We start from the raw sequence: 18257 nt of genomic DNA, 5'->3' as shown, positions 1-18257 counted from the left end.
TACCAAAAATCCCCCTTTATTTGGTGAATGTAATATTAAAAATTCTTAGATAATTTTAAAGCCAGAATTATCCAAGTTAATATCAATGAATGAAGGTCATTACTCTGAGTGTAATGATTGGTTTTACCTTTAACAAATTGCTGAAATAAATGCATTACATTTTGATATAATCTAATGTTTTGGGATGTAAGTTCGATCCAATTAGTACGGAAGAAGATTAGGGCCACTGAAAAAAAAAAAGTAAAAAATTTTTTTTTATTATTTCAGTTTAACATGGGAAAAAAAGTCAGAATTCTGACTTTTTTTCTCAGAATTCTGACTTAAATCTTAGAATTTTGGATCTTAATGTAGATGGGCACCATGAAGGAAGAGATGTGGGAGCACTCAGCTTCACTGACAAAGATGTGAGTTGTTTGAGGTGGCCAGTGACACATTGGTGGAAAATGACGGAATTAGGCAACTTTTTACATGCCAGAGGGGTCCCCTCATTAATGGAGGAGCAGAAGGTCATTAAAACAAGAGAGCTAGTCTCTAAAACAGACATTAAAGTCAGAATTCTGAGAAAAAAGTCAGAATTCTGAGAAAAAAAATCAGAATTCAGAGATTAAAGTCAGAATTCTGAAAAAAAAAAATCAGAATTCAGAGATTAAAGTCAGAATTCAGAGATAAAGTCAGAATTCTGAAAAAAAAAAATCAGAATTCAGAGATTAAAGTCAGAATTCAGAGATAAAGTCAGAATTCTGAAAAAAAAAATCAGAATTCTGAGATTAAAGTCAGAATTCAGACTTATTTTCCCATATTAAACTGAAATAAAATTTAAAAATCAGTTAACTTTTTTTTTTTTTTTTAGCGGCCTTAATCTTCTACCGTACATTAGACATCACATCTTCAGCGAAAAAGGCTGGGCAGGACTCAGGACGTCCTGAGCTACAGCAGAGAGGCATTAAAAATAATTAAAAAAGGTAGATGATGTGAATATTTTCTATTTCATCACTGCACTGTTTATAATGCCACATCCAACAGTAATACCCAGGATGGCTGAGCATTCAGTAGTAGGTTGTTAAATACATGGAAAGCATCCATTACCATCGGTCAGACGTAGCCCTTCGCTGGCTGCTCACTCACAAACCAAACTTCAGTTTTTCTTTTTTGTTTTTTCTTAGAAAGCAAATTTAATTTCTCCAGAGGAACAAAAGGCACTACAGCGTTACTCCATCTTCATCCACTGGAGCTTTCAGAGATGAGCTGAAACCAAATCCACGGCCTTCTGTGGGACTGCAAAGCCAGAAAATGGACAGAGAAATGTGGCAGCGGGACTCTGTTGGTTGGTTGAAGTGATCCAATTCTAACTCCATCAAACGGAAACCGTTATTGCTTGTAAAAAAAAAAAACTCCAAATGAAATAAAAGCACAAAAGTGAGATGTGGCTAAAGTTTAAAAAAAAAAAATGTCATCCCCCCCAAACACAATCTTCATAAAAGTGCACTTAAGTGCGGATAGCTTGCCGAGGAAACAGTTGTCAGTAGAAAATAGTGCTTGTTTTTCTGGTTTTTGTGCCCCAGCTGTGGCAGGAGAACCAGTCAGGTTGGTTTCTCCGCCCTGCTGAAAAGGAAAGGGGGCGGCGACCTCGGGGTGCTGGTTAAGTGCTTCGTGCGGTGGGTCCTTACTGCTGCCGCTTCTTCCTGTCACCTGCACTCCACTGATACCCCAGAGTTCTGAGATGAGGAGGATGAAGACGGTACAGGAGGGTCGGCGAGCGTCAGCATCACTGCTGCTGTTAGCGAACTCGATGACGGCGAAGAAGAGGAGGAAGAAGAAGCAGCTACTGCGCCTTAAGGTAAAAAAAAACCCCAAACAGTTAATTTTAAATATGTTTAGTTTTTTTGCCATTTAGATCCAGGAAAGACTTTGCCTTACTTTCTCTTTCCTTCTTCTTCATGCGTTTCCGCCTCCTGTCGATAGAGGCCACCTCCGACTTCAGGGAGAGGTAGTGGTTCCGGATGTCTTGAAGTTTCTCCTGAAGAAATGAAATCCTCTCCAGGCTGCTCATCTTTTCCAGATCAGCTAAGCGGGAAGAAAAGGATCAGTTTGGAGGTTAATGATGAAAAGCACAACATCGTGGAAACATTAGCCCCCGCTTAAAAGCTCTATCATGGGGCTTTGGTCCCTCAAACCCAGTACTTTGTTCTGCTTAGTCAGGCTTTTGGAGGGGGCGGGTTTAAGTCCCCTCATCCGGCTATGTTTAAACAGGGGTCCAGTTTACTGTTGTCTAATTTCTTAAATGCATGATGGAGCAGAAGAGAAGCTACGACCATGACACAGATGATGAGGTTGTCCGGGATCTTTTGAGCCGTAATGCTCAGGAGGAGATATAGCAGGAGTTTGAGTCGGTGACGAACAATGATCACTTCTACGCCTCGACTGCAGCCGGACTGACTGAAATAAACGTTCTGCACAACATATAGCAGGTGGGGGTCAAGTTCAAGAAAATGGTCAGAGGTAATGTAAAGGACTTAAAACAGGGAAGAAAGCTCTCCTTTCAGCAAGACACTGACCCCCATCGCACAGCCAGACCTGCAGGGAATGGCCTAGCCAAAGTTCAGTTCAAAATAAGATAGGAATTTGAGGTATAATTTAAAAGTAGACGGCTACTGATGTTCTCCATCAAATCTGAAAGGAGTTTAAGCTAGTTTCCAAAAGAGAATCAGTTTATTTCTTCACACTTCACATCCATTTTTTGGTTTATTGCATAAAAAGGCTCTTAAGCACATGTGGGGTTCCCCGAGGCCCCATTCTGGGGCCCCTCCTATTCAACATCTACATGCTCCCCTTAGCTCAGATTATAGCAGACAACATACAGCTTTACATCACGATGTCACCAGGTGACTATGGAGCCATAAGATCGTTGGCTAGATGCTAGATCAGTATATGGGTGTGCCATGGTTTTCTCCAGCTGAATAAAATTAAAACTTAGGTAATAATCGTCGGACCAAAGGCGGAGAGATCCAGAGTTAGCTCATAGCTTCAGCTACAAACAACCGATTGTAGCCGAAATCTTGATGCCATGATGGACCCAGACCAGAACCTTCAGAGGCACATGCAGGCAGTAACTAAGGCCGCCTTTTATCACCTGAAAAACATCTCCAGAATTAAAGGACTAATGTCCAACCAGTATCCAGAGAAACTCATTCATGCATTCATCTTTAGTAGAATTGATTACTGCAATGGTGTCCATACAGGTTTGCCAAAAAAGTCCATCAGACAGCTGCAGCTGATCCAAAATGCTGCTGCCCGTGTTCTCACTAGCACTAAGCAAGTAGAGCACATCAGCCCGGTTCTGCAGTACTTACACTGGCTCCCTGTAGCTCAGAGAATATACTTTTAATCCTTCTGTTAGTCTATAAATCAATGCATAGATCAGCACCTCCATACATTTTATACCTTGATTTGTTGTTGGTATATCAACCTCCCACTCAGACATTTTAGTTTCAGCCTAAACTGGACACTAGAACTAGAACCAAACATGGAGAAGCAGCATTTAGTTTCTATGCTCCACTTATCTGGATCAAACTCCCAGAAGACTGTAAAAGTGCCGGAAGCCTGAGTTCTTTTGAATCAAAGTTAAAAACCCATTTGTTTAGAGCTGCCTTTGACTGTTGAAGTTAAATTACTAACTGGGATATTAGTTTAAGGTTGTGATCCAACTGTTTTTTTTTTTATTGCTTTTTTCTGCTTTTTTGTGGTGCAATTAATTCATCTGTTTTAAAAATGTTTTTGCTTTTATTTTCCTTCTATTTTATTGTTTATTTCATGTAAAACACTTTGAATTGTCCATGTATTGAATTGCGCAATAGAAATAAAATTGCCTTGCCTTAAGCATGTTTAAATTTGCTGTTGTATCGAGACGGAAGGATGAACACTTTAAAGGCTTTAATTAAATTGGAATCCGATTCGTTTCGGTACTTACACATCTGGAAACTCCATTTGTACACCCGTGGTGATCTACCGTGGCCGTCTCTGTGGTGAGAGTGATCGGTGTCGCCCTGCTTGTGGTACTTATGGCTGGAGGGGGGAGAGCGGCCGTGATACTTGGGCGAAGCGGCGGCCTTCAGGTCCGAAGCACTGTTCTTACAGGCGGCTGGTTTGGCCGTACCTTCAACAACAGACTGGTCCTCGCTGTCGCTGCTGTTAGCTGATGGGTGAGGAGAAAAGAACAAACTTTAGCTGATAAAATATTAACATAATACCTGTATATATTAAACCTGGGGAAAAAAAGCATGAAGGAAGTGGACGGGTAGATAAACAGATGGGGAAAATAGAATTGGTTGGTTTGATGTATGAAGAGAAGAAGAGCTGTATAGAAAGATGGAAGCAGAGGGACGACCGTATGGAAAGCTAAATGTTTGGATACAGGGAGGGAAAAAAGACGTATGAACAAAGGGATAAATTAGCAAAAGGATGCACAGATGGATGGAATAAACGTACGAATGAAAGAGAAAGAGCCTGATAAACATGTTTATTAATGATACAAAAACTTTTCCTTAAAATGATCATCCCTGATGGGATGATGAGGAACAGATGATGGCATTTTGTGTTAAAATGTATTCGCATGCACATACCGTAAATTCCAGATTATACAGCGCACCTGATTACAAGCCGCACGCTTTAATTCTAGAAAGAAAATTAATTTTGTACTTTTATAAGCCGCACCGGATTTTAAGCCGCAGGTTTCCCACATTGTATGAGAAATCTACAATTAAAGATATTACACGTGAGCACTTTTTAACGTTTGATTTAATCCGTATGATAAAACAAATACGTTACATATTATAAATGCTACCTATAACACATTTAAATATACGTATGTGTTGGTAACACGTAAATAACGCTGCATATACCGGTACTTTTAATTGAACAAAGCACAGAACATTGCAGCCGTCCAGGAAAAGTCATTAATCACTTTCTTCTTCCTCCTGTGCACTAAAACCCTCAAAGTCCTCTTCCTCTGTGTCTCATGGCGTTTTTCGCGCCATGAAAAAAACTATGTATTAGCCGCACTGTATTATAGGCCGCAGTGTTCAAACAGCGGGAAAAAAGTAGCGGCTTATAGTCCGGAATTTACGGTAATTTTATTTTCCCACACCTCTTCAGACCTTGAAGTAGTGGGATCTAGATGGGACTGATCTCCTACCTGTTTTCCGGTTCTTTTTGGGAGGCACACCGAGGCTTTTGCGGGAAGGCTTGTGTTTCTTTGAGGCTCCGCCTGCCTGCGATTCCTTCGGCCTCTTCTGACCCACAGACACTGCAAACAGGATTGTGAAATAAGACTTGAGCTTGTGTCTCACCAACGGTTTAGTTCAAACTTTTCTCTAAGGGTAATATAAGGAAGATTTGGGAGTATTTGTACCTTTGGACTTCTGCTCACCGTCCTGCTGGCTGCTGCTGCTCAACTCCAAGCTGCTGCTGCTGTTACAGGACAGACTGACGTCAAAAACCTTGGAGGGGGACCCCGCCCCGTCGTCCTGCTGCAGCTCCTGCAGCTCTCCGCCGAGGCTCTCCACCTCCACGGTGCTGCTGTCTGTCTCGCTGCGACCACCGGCTGCTTCCTCCTGTACTGGATCTGGGGGCAGAGCGTCAGAAGCCGGCTCTGGAGGTATGACGGGTGGAGGAGTCTGTGGTGGAGAAGGGGGCGGGGCTTGGCTGGGTTCCTCCACCATGCTTCCTCCACCCGAGGGAGACTCGGGCGTCGTGGGAGGGGTGTTGAGCACAGAGTTGCTTCCGCTGCTGGGAAACTCCTGAAGCTTGTCGTTCTCCATCTGCTCCTCGGAGCCTTCGTCCTCCGGCCCTTCCTCCTGGTCATCTCTGGATTCGTCCAGAGATGAGGGTACGGGAGGAGGAGGAGAGTTGGCCGCCTCTGTGTCTGAGTCAGAGAACAGCTCTTTGAGTGTCTTCTTTGGCCACTGGGCTTGGATGCTGGACCACACGTCCTTCTGTCCTTTGGGTCGAATGCCCCCTTTTTCCTCGGCGCTCCCCAACCCTTTAGCCCTCTTCTCAGGAATCTCCCAGAAGCCAGCCTGTCTTCCAGCTTTGCTCTTCTCCTTTAGCCCGTTGTACTTCTTTGCTTTGGTTTTTGTGCGGCTTCGCTCGTTCTCCTCAGCAGGGATCTCTGCTGGCGCTGTGCTCTCATCCTCTGAGCTGCTGCTGGACAGAGTCCCTCTCTCCACTCCAGGACCAGCTCCTCTGTCCTCCAGCTTCCGAGGGGAGCCACTCGGTAACCAGTCCGCACTCCTGGTGTTCCTGGTCTTGACTTTTGACGGGCCCTTCGTGCTCCTTTCAGCTGCGCTGTCAGATTTTCTCTTCCTGGTGTTCACCTCTCTCTCCGGCTCTGGCTGGCCTCTGCGCTTCCCAACTTCTGGGCTTTCTGCCCCCACAGCATCCAGGCTTCTTCCAGAGACAGCGGACACTTTGGACCCGTCAGAGGGGACTCCACTCTCCCAGCGCTCAGGAGTTTTCGGTGGCTCTGCCGGACCTCGTCTGATGCTGCCGCTGGGTTGTTCCTCTTCTTTGTGCTCCTGCTCCTCATCCTCATGCTCGCTCTCATCTGTGGACATCTCAGCTGCAAGGTGCAAAGTTCTGTTATCCTCAGCAACAAATCAGGACACATAAGACCTTCACAGTTCTGCTCAGACAATTACACACAGTCATCATCATCATAACAGCAATATAAACTTTAATATTTGAACTGGGTTGAATATACAATGGACTAAATCAGAAAACACAACTGGAAAGAACAATTCTACCCTGGTGTTTGGCCACTCTTTTTGGCATTGATGGCCATTCTGCATAGAACCCATTTTTAAGCACAGTCTATGAATTTTAAATAGGGTTGAGATTGGGGCCCTGTTAAATTTTTCATGTTGGCCGACTTTAACCATCTCAGCCAAAACGCCCCTTCAAAAGTTTGGATAATCAGGAAGAACCCAGAGACCATCTTGTATCTTCTTTATTAAAGGGGAACGCCATTTTTTTTTTTTACATTGGGCCCTTGATTTTATGTTATTACATCATATGAGTTTTATGTCATTTGGAGCTGTTCTGAAGATATTCCGATAGGTTATATCCAAGTAACGTCTTCCTATGGGCAACGAGTTGAAGACACAAACTAAACTGTTCATAATTTATTCTTTATGGTACGCCAGCATTCATAACATGTAGGCGAATCACTGTCCCCCAGACATCCGCGGAATATCTTCAGAACGGCTCCAAATGACACAAAACTCATATGGGTGAGTAGAACATGATGTTATAACATAAAACCAAGGGCCTAATGTAAAAAAAAAAAAAAAATGGTGATTGGTGCTCTGCTGCTTTAAAGCTGCTATGTATGCAGCAGAAGGAAGCCTTTTTTTTCTCTCCCTCATCAGAACCCCCATTTGGTTTGATTTGTATCTTATGGTTTGGGTTTTGTTGGGTTTGTTTTTCTTAATTCTGGTTAGTTATGGTTTTGCATTAATCTATTTTGGTTTCTTATTTAAGGTTGTCTCTTTTCAGGTTTTATTTCTTTAATATTTTCATTTAATCAGAAAATCCTTGCATGTTCTCCTTTAATGTTAACCCACCAAACAAGCCTGGTGGACGTAACATAACTGACTGAGTAGGTTGCAGCTGCTCACAAGGATAAGACATGAGCCTTCTGCAGGAGGGTTTATTTTAGCTGTTTCGCTACAATGACGAGGAAAATGCTCTGAGGGGTCAAAGTAAGGCTTTGAACCCTAAGCTTCGCTATAAAAGAGCTCAACAGGCTGCTATAGAAGCTCCTCTAGAGAAGATTGTTAAAACAAGGATGCTCCATAAAATGAAGAACATCATCAGTCTAACTATTTTAAATTATTTTTGGCCCGATTATTGGAGCCAATGTTGATTTTTCTTCCCCCATATAAATGATAAAAAATTTTTACACAAGCCTAATTTCAAACAAAAAATAACATTTATGAAGAAATCAAACAAAACAATGGATAGCTAACAGAGGGGGCAGCAATGCACTAATGAATCAGTGAATGAATTTCATTTGAAGCACGGTGGTGGTAGAATCATGGTGTGGGGCTGTTTCACCAGCAGCAGTTGTGATGCATTGCAGAAAATGGATGAAATATTGAAATAGGAGAAATACTAACAAACTCAGCTTTACTTCAAGATAACTGAAGATAAGATAACTGAAATGTTGACACAGGTTGGATAATGAACCAGAACTGGTTCCCCAAAACCCATCCTATTAATAATAAACAGGGTTCAGCCCATTTCATTTCACTTCCTACAAATTTTAATTTTTGTTTAATTTCAATTAATTTTTCTCTAGAAAAATGTTTCTTTGTTTTTGTTTTTTTATTCAGATGGACGATATTACGTAGCTAGTATTATTTTCATTTTTTTTTCTTCACTCATAATTTCTCCTATTTGGCCAAATGATAACTCTCAGGTTTATTGGCATCTGGAAAAAAACTTAGATCTATTTAAATCTAAAACATTTAGATAAATCTGAAATAAATGTTCTTATATCAAATGCCTATTTCCTAAAGTAGTTTTTAATCTCAACTCAGGGTGAAGATCGCCGGGTTGAATTAAAGCTCAGAATCAAAAGCATCTAGAGGCTACAGATATCTGGGATATCTTTTATAATATAAAGCTTTGGTATGGACATATTAAAAACCATCATTTAGAAATAAATATCTATAAAATGACCTTTATTTAGTCATATATTCAGATCTTCGAGTCAGATCACTAAAGGTTATTCCCCCATACTCCTCCAAAATAATACTATTTGATTGGTAAAATGCGTAGAAACAACTTTACCGTTTGGGATGAGAAAAAATAAGTTTTTAAAATAATACAGTTTTCAAGGAGAACTGCATCAGTACCTGGTTGATAGCTACAAAAACAATTTGTTTTTACTATAACTTGCTAAAAAACTTCCGCCCATTCATGGTCAAATACCCACCAAGCCCTGCAGAGTTGTTTTAGTGCATGCATGTGTTCTGGCCACTTGTTGTAATTCTGATTGTGCATATTTGGGTGAAGCAGAGATAACTGCACAGAACACATGCATGACAGGCCTGAAGCCTGGCTTCGAACCCAGGACCTTCTTGCTGCAAGTCAGCATAGCAGGAATGAATTAAATTGTCAGGACATTACTGCTGCTGCTGATGATGATGAGCGTATGTAAACTTCTGAGCAGAGCAGAGTTTGAAGTGTCTCTACCTTGCAAACCATTGAGGATGGACGTAATTTCTATGGACTTGACCGGAGACTGCCGCGTCCCTTTGTCCTCACCCTCGTTCATTTTGGAGAAGACGTCCTGAGTCAGGCCACATTTGGAGCGCGGGACCCGGTTTGGGCCGAGGACCTCTCTGTCGCCGAGCCTCTCCAGCCTGTCTTGCTCCCTCTCGGCTTTGTTCTATCAGGATTCAAACACAGTCAGCGTTTTATTTTGGTACCCGATTCGCTCCAAAGCTGTGACTAATCTCCACAAGCCGTACCTTTATTTTCTTACGGTGCTTTATTTTGGGGACGTTCTTATTTGCTGGCCGCACAATCTTGTCTGCCTTGATCCACTCATCATATCTAAAAGAATTTAGTCAGGAGACAAGAGAGTTATAACACTGAGGTCACCGATAGAGAACCACCCTGGCACCAGACACCACACAGACACCCGCCTGTCCAACAAGTGGCTTCAACAGCAAAAGAGAAAATCCAAAAACGTGTGTGGAAAAAACAAAAACCTTTACGATGAGGAAAGAAACACACCAGCCACCACACAAATTACAGTTCTAAGAGGTACCAAAAGGGAGCTACTCAGGGAGAGGAGGGGGTGTATGAGTGGAAAATGAAACGTCTTTACAACATCACACACAACAGAGACAATGCAGAGAACATCCCGCTGTCTTAAAGAGTGCTGGAGAACCACACCACAACACTGTGACGATGAAATGCTGATTGCACCAGTTGACTTCTGGGTAATGGTAGTCCTAACGCTCCTGTATTGAACCTAACCCGCTGGGGAGGGGGGAGAGGGTTGAGAGGTAGAGGTGAGTGTAGCAGCACTTTGTTTGGCCATTCAGAAGATCCAAAAGGTAGCTAACGGGATTAAAAGGATGATTTAGAATCTGATTGGCTAGAAATCAGCCTGTCTGTAGGTTGTTTTGTTGTTGTTTTTTTTTTTTTTGTTAATAGACAGACATCTGGGGGATAGAAAGACAGAGGACTGAGTCAAAACCGAGGCAGGAGGCAATGCAGATGCTCTGTTTCTGCCACTAGATGGCCCAGTTTTCTCCAGAATCAGAGCATGGTCTAAAGGAGGAAGGATAAATCTGTTGCCCCTGCAGGGATACCCATGTAGCGGTGATCCCCTGACCACAACTTCCTGAATAAAATTTGTTGGATTGTTTGTTATTTTTCAGGGTGTAAAGAGGTGATTTCTCCCCAGGTCCTGTCTTACCTGACGTTCCAGCCACAGTAGTGCACCAGGTAGAGCACCTCTCCCCCCTCCACGTCTGCCTCTTTCACAGTGGCCTCGTACGTCTTCAGAGTGCGGCCTCGCCCATACCTCACCTGCACCTTCATCCCCGGGGGGTAACACTCAAACTCCTCCCCTTCCTCCCCCTCCTGACTGCTGTCATCCCTGCAAGAAAAACAGTTCAGCACTTCCTGGCCCTAGGCTGCCCCCATTGAACACCACAGACATGGACATAGGAGAGTTAGGCGCCACATCAGCTCTGATGCCCTAAAAGAACCACACGCAAGCGTGTCCGCCATATTCTGAGTGGCAAGTTCAAAGCAGAGAACAACACAAGGATGCATCAGCTTCTCTGAATATATAGCGAACAAATATTAATTTATCTTCAAATAAAAAGAAACGGAATTTAATCCAGTTATACATAAAAGTATTAAACTGTGTCGAGTTGGTCAAAATATCAATTCATTAATGGATGTCAAACAGTTAGATTTTCACCTTTAGATTGCCTATTAATAAGGCATGCACATAAGAGAATTAGGGTCAATGGAAAAATTTTTAAAACGTTAAGTTTAATATGGGAAAATAAGTCAGAATTATGAGATTACATTTAAATAAAATAAAAAAATCAGTTTTTCTAATGGCCCTAATCCTCTTTTGAAGGTATGGTAATGAAATCTGAAATATTTATTTAATTTCATCATTACTAATGGTATTTTTTTATGTTGTTCTTAATATTATGCTTACAATAATAATAAATCTTTAGTGGCGGCCTAGTCGTTAGGGCATTAAACTCGGAATCCTGAGGTTCTGAGTTCAAGCCCCACTCCCACAGACTGCCACCGTTAAAATTAACCCCACACTGCTCCCCAGGCGCCGCACAATGGCAGCCCACTGCCCCCCAAGGGGATGGGTTAAAAGCAGAGAGAATTTCATTGCTCTGTACTTGTGAAAGTGTAATGACAATAAAAGCTGGAGAGAAAAAGCCGGAAAAGTACCGATGTTGGTACCACTATAAATGCTTTAGCATTTTTAATCATTTAAATTATTTAGCTTAAACTTGGCTGCAAATTGTAGCAACAGTGACACTATCTATTTCTCCTTTATTGTTACTTTCCAACAACTTTGGTTAAGATTTAGTGTTTCAGCCACTGAAATTATACAGGATGGGGTATCCTGTGGAGGTAATGGCCTCCAGTATCGCACTTGGATGACGCTCGACCTAAAAGCTGTACTCAGACGAGCTGTCTGTCAGTCAAACATGCCACTCACAATATGCCGTCGACGTTGGCGTATGATCTGGATGCTCATGTGGCGTCTATCCTCTCCTCGTCTATGACAACAAAGACCCACCCTCACATCCATCCACCCATCCTACTGCTTGCTGCACAGAAGCTCCACCCTCGCCTGCCTCATCCCATTACAGCACATGGCCTTGATCTAGAAAGAAACATTCACTTCCTGTTTTTGTCCTTCTTTAACTCCAGTCCAGTAAAACCTGAGGCAAGCTGCAGGATTAACTACATCATTAAAAGTAACCCAGTACAGGGAACAAATACATGTGTTTCAGCAAGTAAAACATTATTTATGATAACGAGCATTATTAAACACTACTTTAAGCTAACCCTACAGCCAAACATGAAACACTTGAGGTTCTCATTCATACACATACACACAATGTGAGGAACAAAGCAGCCACAGGGAGGAGCTAGTGGGAAACAAAGCTGGAGGCTAGTCTGGCAGTGCAGTCAGAGGTTTAGATGCAAAAGGACAGCAAGTTAGGACAGCAAAACACAGCTCTGCAGGGTAGCTCAGCAGCAACTTAAAGCAGGAGTATAGAAGTGATGGGATCCAGGCAGAAAGGCCACAGCACTGTTCTCAGCTTCTCATTCAGGCCTCAGCCCAGAACACCAAAAGGCTCTCAGACTTTGCATGCCTACTCATAGCTGTATGATTTCTCCAGCTGTACAGAAACAACAAACCACAAATGTCTGGCATTTCAGTGCTGCACTTTCAACACTCATAAATAAATGCATAAAAAACAATCTTTCCTAACTCTGTTTGTTAAAAACAACAATCTGTGACGAATACAAAAGAAGCAGTTCTCCTACAATAAACTATTTACTGATGCTTCGACAAAAAACAAAACAAAAAAAAAACAAGTCAGTGCTAAGGCAAAGAGCTTCAAAACTAGAACCGCCATAGGGACAATTCCTACTTCCTCCATTTCCCTTAAATTCAGCCTCTCTTTGACTCACAGTTTATGATTCTTTCTGGAGTTTTGTAGCGTTTTCTTCAAGCATACCTCCAAATATTGAGATTTGCAGCCCAAAAAGTTTCAATTATGATCCTAAATACCAGAAATGATTAATATGCCACAGAAAAACTGTTTAGTTTTCCGGTTGGTGTACGTCTGTTGTTGTGCAACTAATAGAAACATTAAAAAAAAGAATAAACATAAATGAAAACCTTAAATGGATGCCATTGGTTTGTATTCTTTACTCAGATGTCCCTAAATAAAACCCTTTGTTAATTAGTCTTACGGGTTTGATTAACACAGTTTAATAAAAGGGGCTAAATATATTTTACTTGAGAGAATAACAATAGTTATTGGACCTGGAGCAGGGTACAGATTGGAGGGAAGTCAGGCTGCAGGGCATAAAGGAGATCAGTGATAAATATCATATAAACAGACTAAGATAACTGTGGAAATCAGCTTCAGAAATATTAGAGCAAACCTCCCTATAAGGTGAACCCGAACCTATTACTAATGTAAAATTATTTTTTTTTCAACTTTCCAATTCTTACCCAGCTTAAGAATAAACTAAAAATAGAAGGAAACCTGCGGTAAGTTGAAATATCTCAGTGGTTATCACTGATGCTTCTTTTACATGATGTTTGATGTGAACTCGCTTCTATGAGTCCTGGTATTCAAGTTTTACACATTTTGACACCTTACATGCAGTCTTCAATCTGATTATCCAGATCAACACAAAGTTGATGTTCTCTAGCTGGGGGAAGGAAAACATTGCTTTGTTTTGTTTAAATAAAAACTGAAAAACAGCGCCTTAATTTTTGCTCTATGCATTTCACTTAAAAAAAAAAAAGCCTAATCTCGGTCAGGTTGGAAGCAGAGCTATTTTCAACCTTCAGTACAGTTTCTGAATTGGAGTTAGGTCTGGATTTGGACTAAGTGGTATATGATACACGGTTTAGGAATAAAATCTCAGATTTTTTGCAAAAACGAAACCCAATTAATTTAACCAAATTAATTGAAATCAGTTTTATTAAATTAAAAGCTATTGATTCCAATCCGAAACCAAAGTTCGTGCAAAGTTTTAATTTCCATTTTTTTTTTTTTTTACGTAAATGACCTGGCTGCTGTTTTTACACATTTTTAAACACTGTTCTCTAAGGAAAAGGATTAGGGCCCCTGGAAAAAAAAGAAAGAAAAAAAAAAGAAACATTTTTTAATTTTATTTCAATTTAGTATGGGAAAAAAGTCAGAATTCTGACTTTTTTCTCAGAATTCGGACTTTTATCTCAGAATTTTGGATCTTAATGTAGATGGGCACCATGAAGGAAGAGATGTGGGAGCACTCAGCTTCACTGACAAAGATGTGAATTGTTTGAGAGGGCTAGTAACACATTGGTGGAATTAGGCAACTTTTTACGTGCCCGAGGGGTCCCCTCATTAATGGAGGAGCAGAAGGTCATTAAAACAAGAGAGCTAGTCTCTAAAACAGACATGGCCCTAATCATCTTCCATAGTTCTCTGTTTACTTGATCAAAGTTTTTGCAAATAAAAGTTAATTATGCCAATTTTGTTCACTTCGAGTGTGGAACCAACCTGAGAAATTAAACTGCTTGTTATTGGTTGCTTTTCAGGAAATCCCACCTCTACTGTTTTTGTCCTTGCTAGCTGCAGGTAATAAAGTTAGCAAAGCATCTTTAGGCTAATAGCTGCCGACATCTCTGTCATCAACTGACGAGTTTCTAAACACAATGCTGGAAATAAAAGGAAAAATGCTTAAGGGTAGCTGGGTGTAAAAGTCTAATTAACTTGAGTGTTCATTGAAGCCTCACTTTCTCAATATAAACAACAAAGCTAACTGTTAGCTTAGCTCACGCAAAGTTGCACATCTAACATTTATCTTTTTAAGAGCATAATCCTGCTGTAAAAACACATCCATGACTGTGTGAAGCTAAATTATTTAACTTAACCAATTCTCCTGAAGAGAACAAAGATTAGCCTAAAAGATGCTTTGCTAACGCTACTAGCCAAAGAAAACAGGGTAGATTTTGTGAAAAGGAGCCAATCACAGGAAGTTTAATTTCTCAGGTTGGTTCCACCTAAAAAGTAACAAAAGTTGACAGAAGTGCTCAGAAACAGGTTTCACTTTAGATTTTTTAAAATGGCGGCACCCTGCCCCAGCAGTATGGTGCTCTTGCAAAGCTCAGAGACATTGGCCGTTTCTCAATTTACAAGAACGCAAGTACGGACTTGTGTCCTCGCCAAATATGTTCTTGAGTAGAACACAGGAAAGTACGGACTTGGTGAGAACAGGAGAACGCAGACTACATATGGGTCAATTGGAACAGATGCGCTTGGCTTGTCTAGAGCTGTTTTTCTACTCCTGTTATTAATAGTCTCTATATAATAATAAATTCTTACTTTTTGTATTTATTGGGGGAATAATAGTTAACACAGTCAGATAAACACAAATCAAATGAACATATTGCTAAAAAAACAACAAAAAAACAAAAACTCACCATCAGAAATTTAAAAAAGAAAATGATGCATTCAATCGATAAATGGGCCATATAGCGACGTTTATATATAATATAATGTTCTCGCCTCAAATGATCTTAAAACGTACTTTTATTAAACAACGGAAACAGAAAAGAGAACTTTTAACTTAATACTCTGAGCTCTGTGAGCGCTCTACTGGAAGCTGCTGCGGCCGCAGTGCATGCTTGGACAGCTGTCAATCTCAAGAACGGACAAGTCTGCTCTGATGCATGCTGGGTAAATAGAGAGGGTGGGGAACAAAATCCGGGGACTTTGTCCATTCTCAGTCTGCCGTTCTTGTGAATTGGAACAGAACTAGGACTGAGGCTGATGATGTTTCACGAGTACACGAGAAGGCACAAGTACACATATTGAGAAACGGCCATTGTCCTGCCGAAAAGTTAACACACCCTTTTTCTTCCTCCCATCTACTCTGACCTTTTTACCCTGCTTATGAAAGCCTTTGGTGGCATGATACTGCCCCCACCATGTTTTGTAGTGGGGATAGTGTGTTCAGGCTGATATGCACTGATAGGCTTCATGCAGCAGACTCCATTTTATATTTAGGTCAAAAGGCTAATATAGTACATAAAGGCAACACAAGGAACATCAGCTCTTCCAGAGTTACCATGGATCTTTGCTTGCCACTTTAGAGAACTGCTCGATTTATATGAAGACTATATTACACATTAAATAATTTATGGGGACTATGCTGATGAAGATTCTCAGTCATCCAGGTTGTAGTCATTCCGTAAAAGTTTAAAAAACAATCCACTGGACTTGGTTTCCAAGATTTGAAATCTTCAATCAATTTAAAATCTTTAAAATCTTGGAAACCAAGTCCAGTGGATTGTTTTTTAAACTTTTACGGAATTTATGGGGACCAGTGAATGCAGTTCGCTTCTCTGGATTTTATAAAGGGGCATTAGAGTAAAGGAGGATGAATACCAACACATTAAACAGTTTCTAGATTTTGATGAAAAATAAAAACCATTAGGTTTTGTTGGCGTACTCTATGAAAACCAACCTGAAAAAGTGGAGATAAAAAAGAAACCAAAGGCTGGGACAACGTTTGGTACTAATTTTCCAACATTAAGTAACTGAACAGTTTAATCTGCTTCTGAAATAAGTTTTCCAGGTCAGAAAAAAACAATGTGCTCCTCGATTCAAAGTGTGATCCTCAAACAGCTCAGACTACACATCAAAGAGACGAGACACAATCAGAAAAGATCAGATCAGCCTCTGGGTTGTCCACAGAGAGAATCCAAGAGCCTGAAAGCTGCTAAACAGTCTGTGATCTTGACAAAGAACAACCAACTGAGAGCTCCTACCAAGTGTAAACCAGATATGTCTTACGTGACGCCCCTGTGGCTACAGGCGACACTAACTACAGAGAGGAGGGGGGGTCACTAAGAGCTTCCGAAGACAGGAAGTCAGCAATCAGATCCAAGTAATATTCGTCCTCCTTCCCTTCCGCTCAGCTACAAATCAGAAGGCCGAACAAACAGGGAACAAAAGGCCAAGCTCCTACAGAACAGAAGCCAACATCCACCTGAGCGAGGTTACTGCATCTGAGGTGCTGAAAGGGTTTTGATGTCTCACTGGTGACATTCATACACATGGAACATTTAACGAGAGCTGAGGAACAAAAGCCAAAAAGACGAGAGGAAAGGCAGAGGAGGAGAGGGAGTGAGACAGAGAGAGATCTGGAGCTGTGCACAGCCATGTTGTGTGCACCGTGTGGCCGAGGCTTTGCCACTGCTAAGCAATCTCACACAGAGAGACACAGAGAGCACAGCGTGATAGGCCAGGTGGAAGGTAGCAGTCAGGCGCTCTACAGGCCTCCGCCAGCTGATCCAGACCAAGCCACCAAAAATAATTATAGCACAGAGGGCAGTGAGCAAGAGCTTAGTTAGAGGAGAGAGAGGAGAGCTCTGTGCTCCCTTTAGTTAGAGAGGGAGAGGAGGATTGTGGGTATTAGTGGCGTTAAGGTCACAAGGATCACTGCTCCTTACTTGCTTAAAGACTTGTAACTTAGACAAAATAAAGGGGAAGCCTGACAGAAACTTGAACATTCTTTGGGAGAGGCCATTTTTGTTTTATACTACTATGATTAAAGCTTTGGAGAATCTTACCCGGAGTTTTCCTTGCTCTCCTGCTCATCATCCTGCTCCATTTTTACGTTATCACCTCCGAGGCGAGACGTGGATGACCCCTCATCTGCATCTACCTTTGAAGCACCCTCTTCTTTGTCGTCATCGTCGTTGTTTGCGCTGTAATTTCCCTCCGTTTTGGATGGCTCTGACTCCGATTTGATTTGGGTGAACTCCACTTTTTCTTCCTGTACCTGTCAAAAGGGTTTTATTTAAAATCCAACTGCTGAACAAAATGTAAAAACATTTGAATCAAAGTTTACGGATGAAAACGTACCTTGCAGAGGATGGATGGTGGAGAGCAAAGTTCTCTGTCCATCTGGGTTTTCTGCTCTTCTGAGATGGAGGACGTTGGAGCTGCTCTTCCTGGCTCCTCCTCAGATTTCACCTCTCTCTTAGGACTCTGCTTCAAAGGCAGGTCCATCTTGAAAGTGATGGCAGTAGAGGTGCAGTATTCCTCAAATCCATAGAGATACCTGTCAAATGCAACATTCCTTAGAAATGTGTCACAAAGAAAAAGAGAAGAGAAAAAGAAAGACAGAGAGAAAGAAACAAAGAATGAAAGAGAAAGAAAGAAGCAAGGTTGTGTCTGAATGTCCACCCTAACTCCTGAATCACTATATAGAGCAGAGACTTTATAGTGGACTTTCTAGTGAACTCCGTCTGGACAGATGATAACTACTTTTCCCTCCCTGTTGGTCACGTGACCCCGGCTCCCAAACAATGCCTGCACCATCTTTGTTCTCTCTTAGCCCCCAAAACAAGTTCAACCGTGCTTTACAAGGAGAGCTCTTACAAAGCATTC

General features: G+C 41.5%; 1 protein-coding gene across 1 annotated transcript in view; it reads right to left on the bottom strand.

The window, feature by feature from the left end:
* Positions 1-854: 854 nt before the first annotated feature.
* Positions 855-18257, bottom strand: part of arid4b (AT-rich interaction domain 4B) — a 71647-nt gene continuing 54244 nt past the window's right edge. Inside the window, exons 15-24 of the mRNA XM_015379577.1 lie at positions 17730-17928; positions 17435-17646; positions 10493-10675; positions 9534-9618; positions 9256-9451; positions 5408-6616; positions 5192-5302; positions 3968-4192; positions 1918-2064; positions 855-1831 (exon numbers count right to left, since the gene is read on the bottom strand). Of these exons, the coding sequence (XP_015235063.1) occupies positions 1686-1831; positions 1918-2064; positions 3968-4192; positions 5192-5302; positions 5408-6616; positions 9256-9451; positions 9534-9618; positions 10493-10675; positions 17435-17646; positions 17730-17928 (2713 nt within the window). The 3' untranslated portion in view covers positions 855-1685. The remainder of the gene's footprint in view (positions 1832-1917; positions 2065-3967; positions 4193-5191; positions 5303-5407; positions 6617-9255; positions 9452-9533; positions 9619-10492; positions 10676-17434; positions 17647-17729; positions 17929-18257) is intronic.

The sequence above is a fragment of the Cyprinodon variegatus genome, unplaced genomic scaffold, assembly GCF_000732505.1.
Source record: "Cyprinodon variegatus isolate N-32 unplaced genomic scaffold, C_variegatus-1.0 Scaffold195, whole genome shotgun sequence".
Taxonomy (NCBI): domain Eukaryota; kingdom Metazoa; phylum Chordata; class Actinopteri; order Cyprinodontiformes; family Cyprinodontidae; genus Cyprinodon; species Cyprinodon variegatus.
Note: the sequence above shows the minus strand (reverse complement) of the source record. Positions and strands in the feature narration are given on the sequence as shown.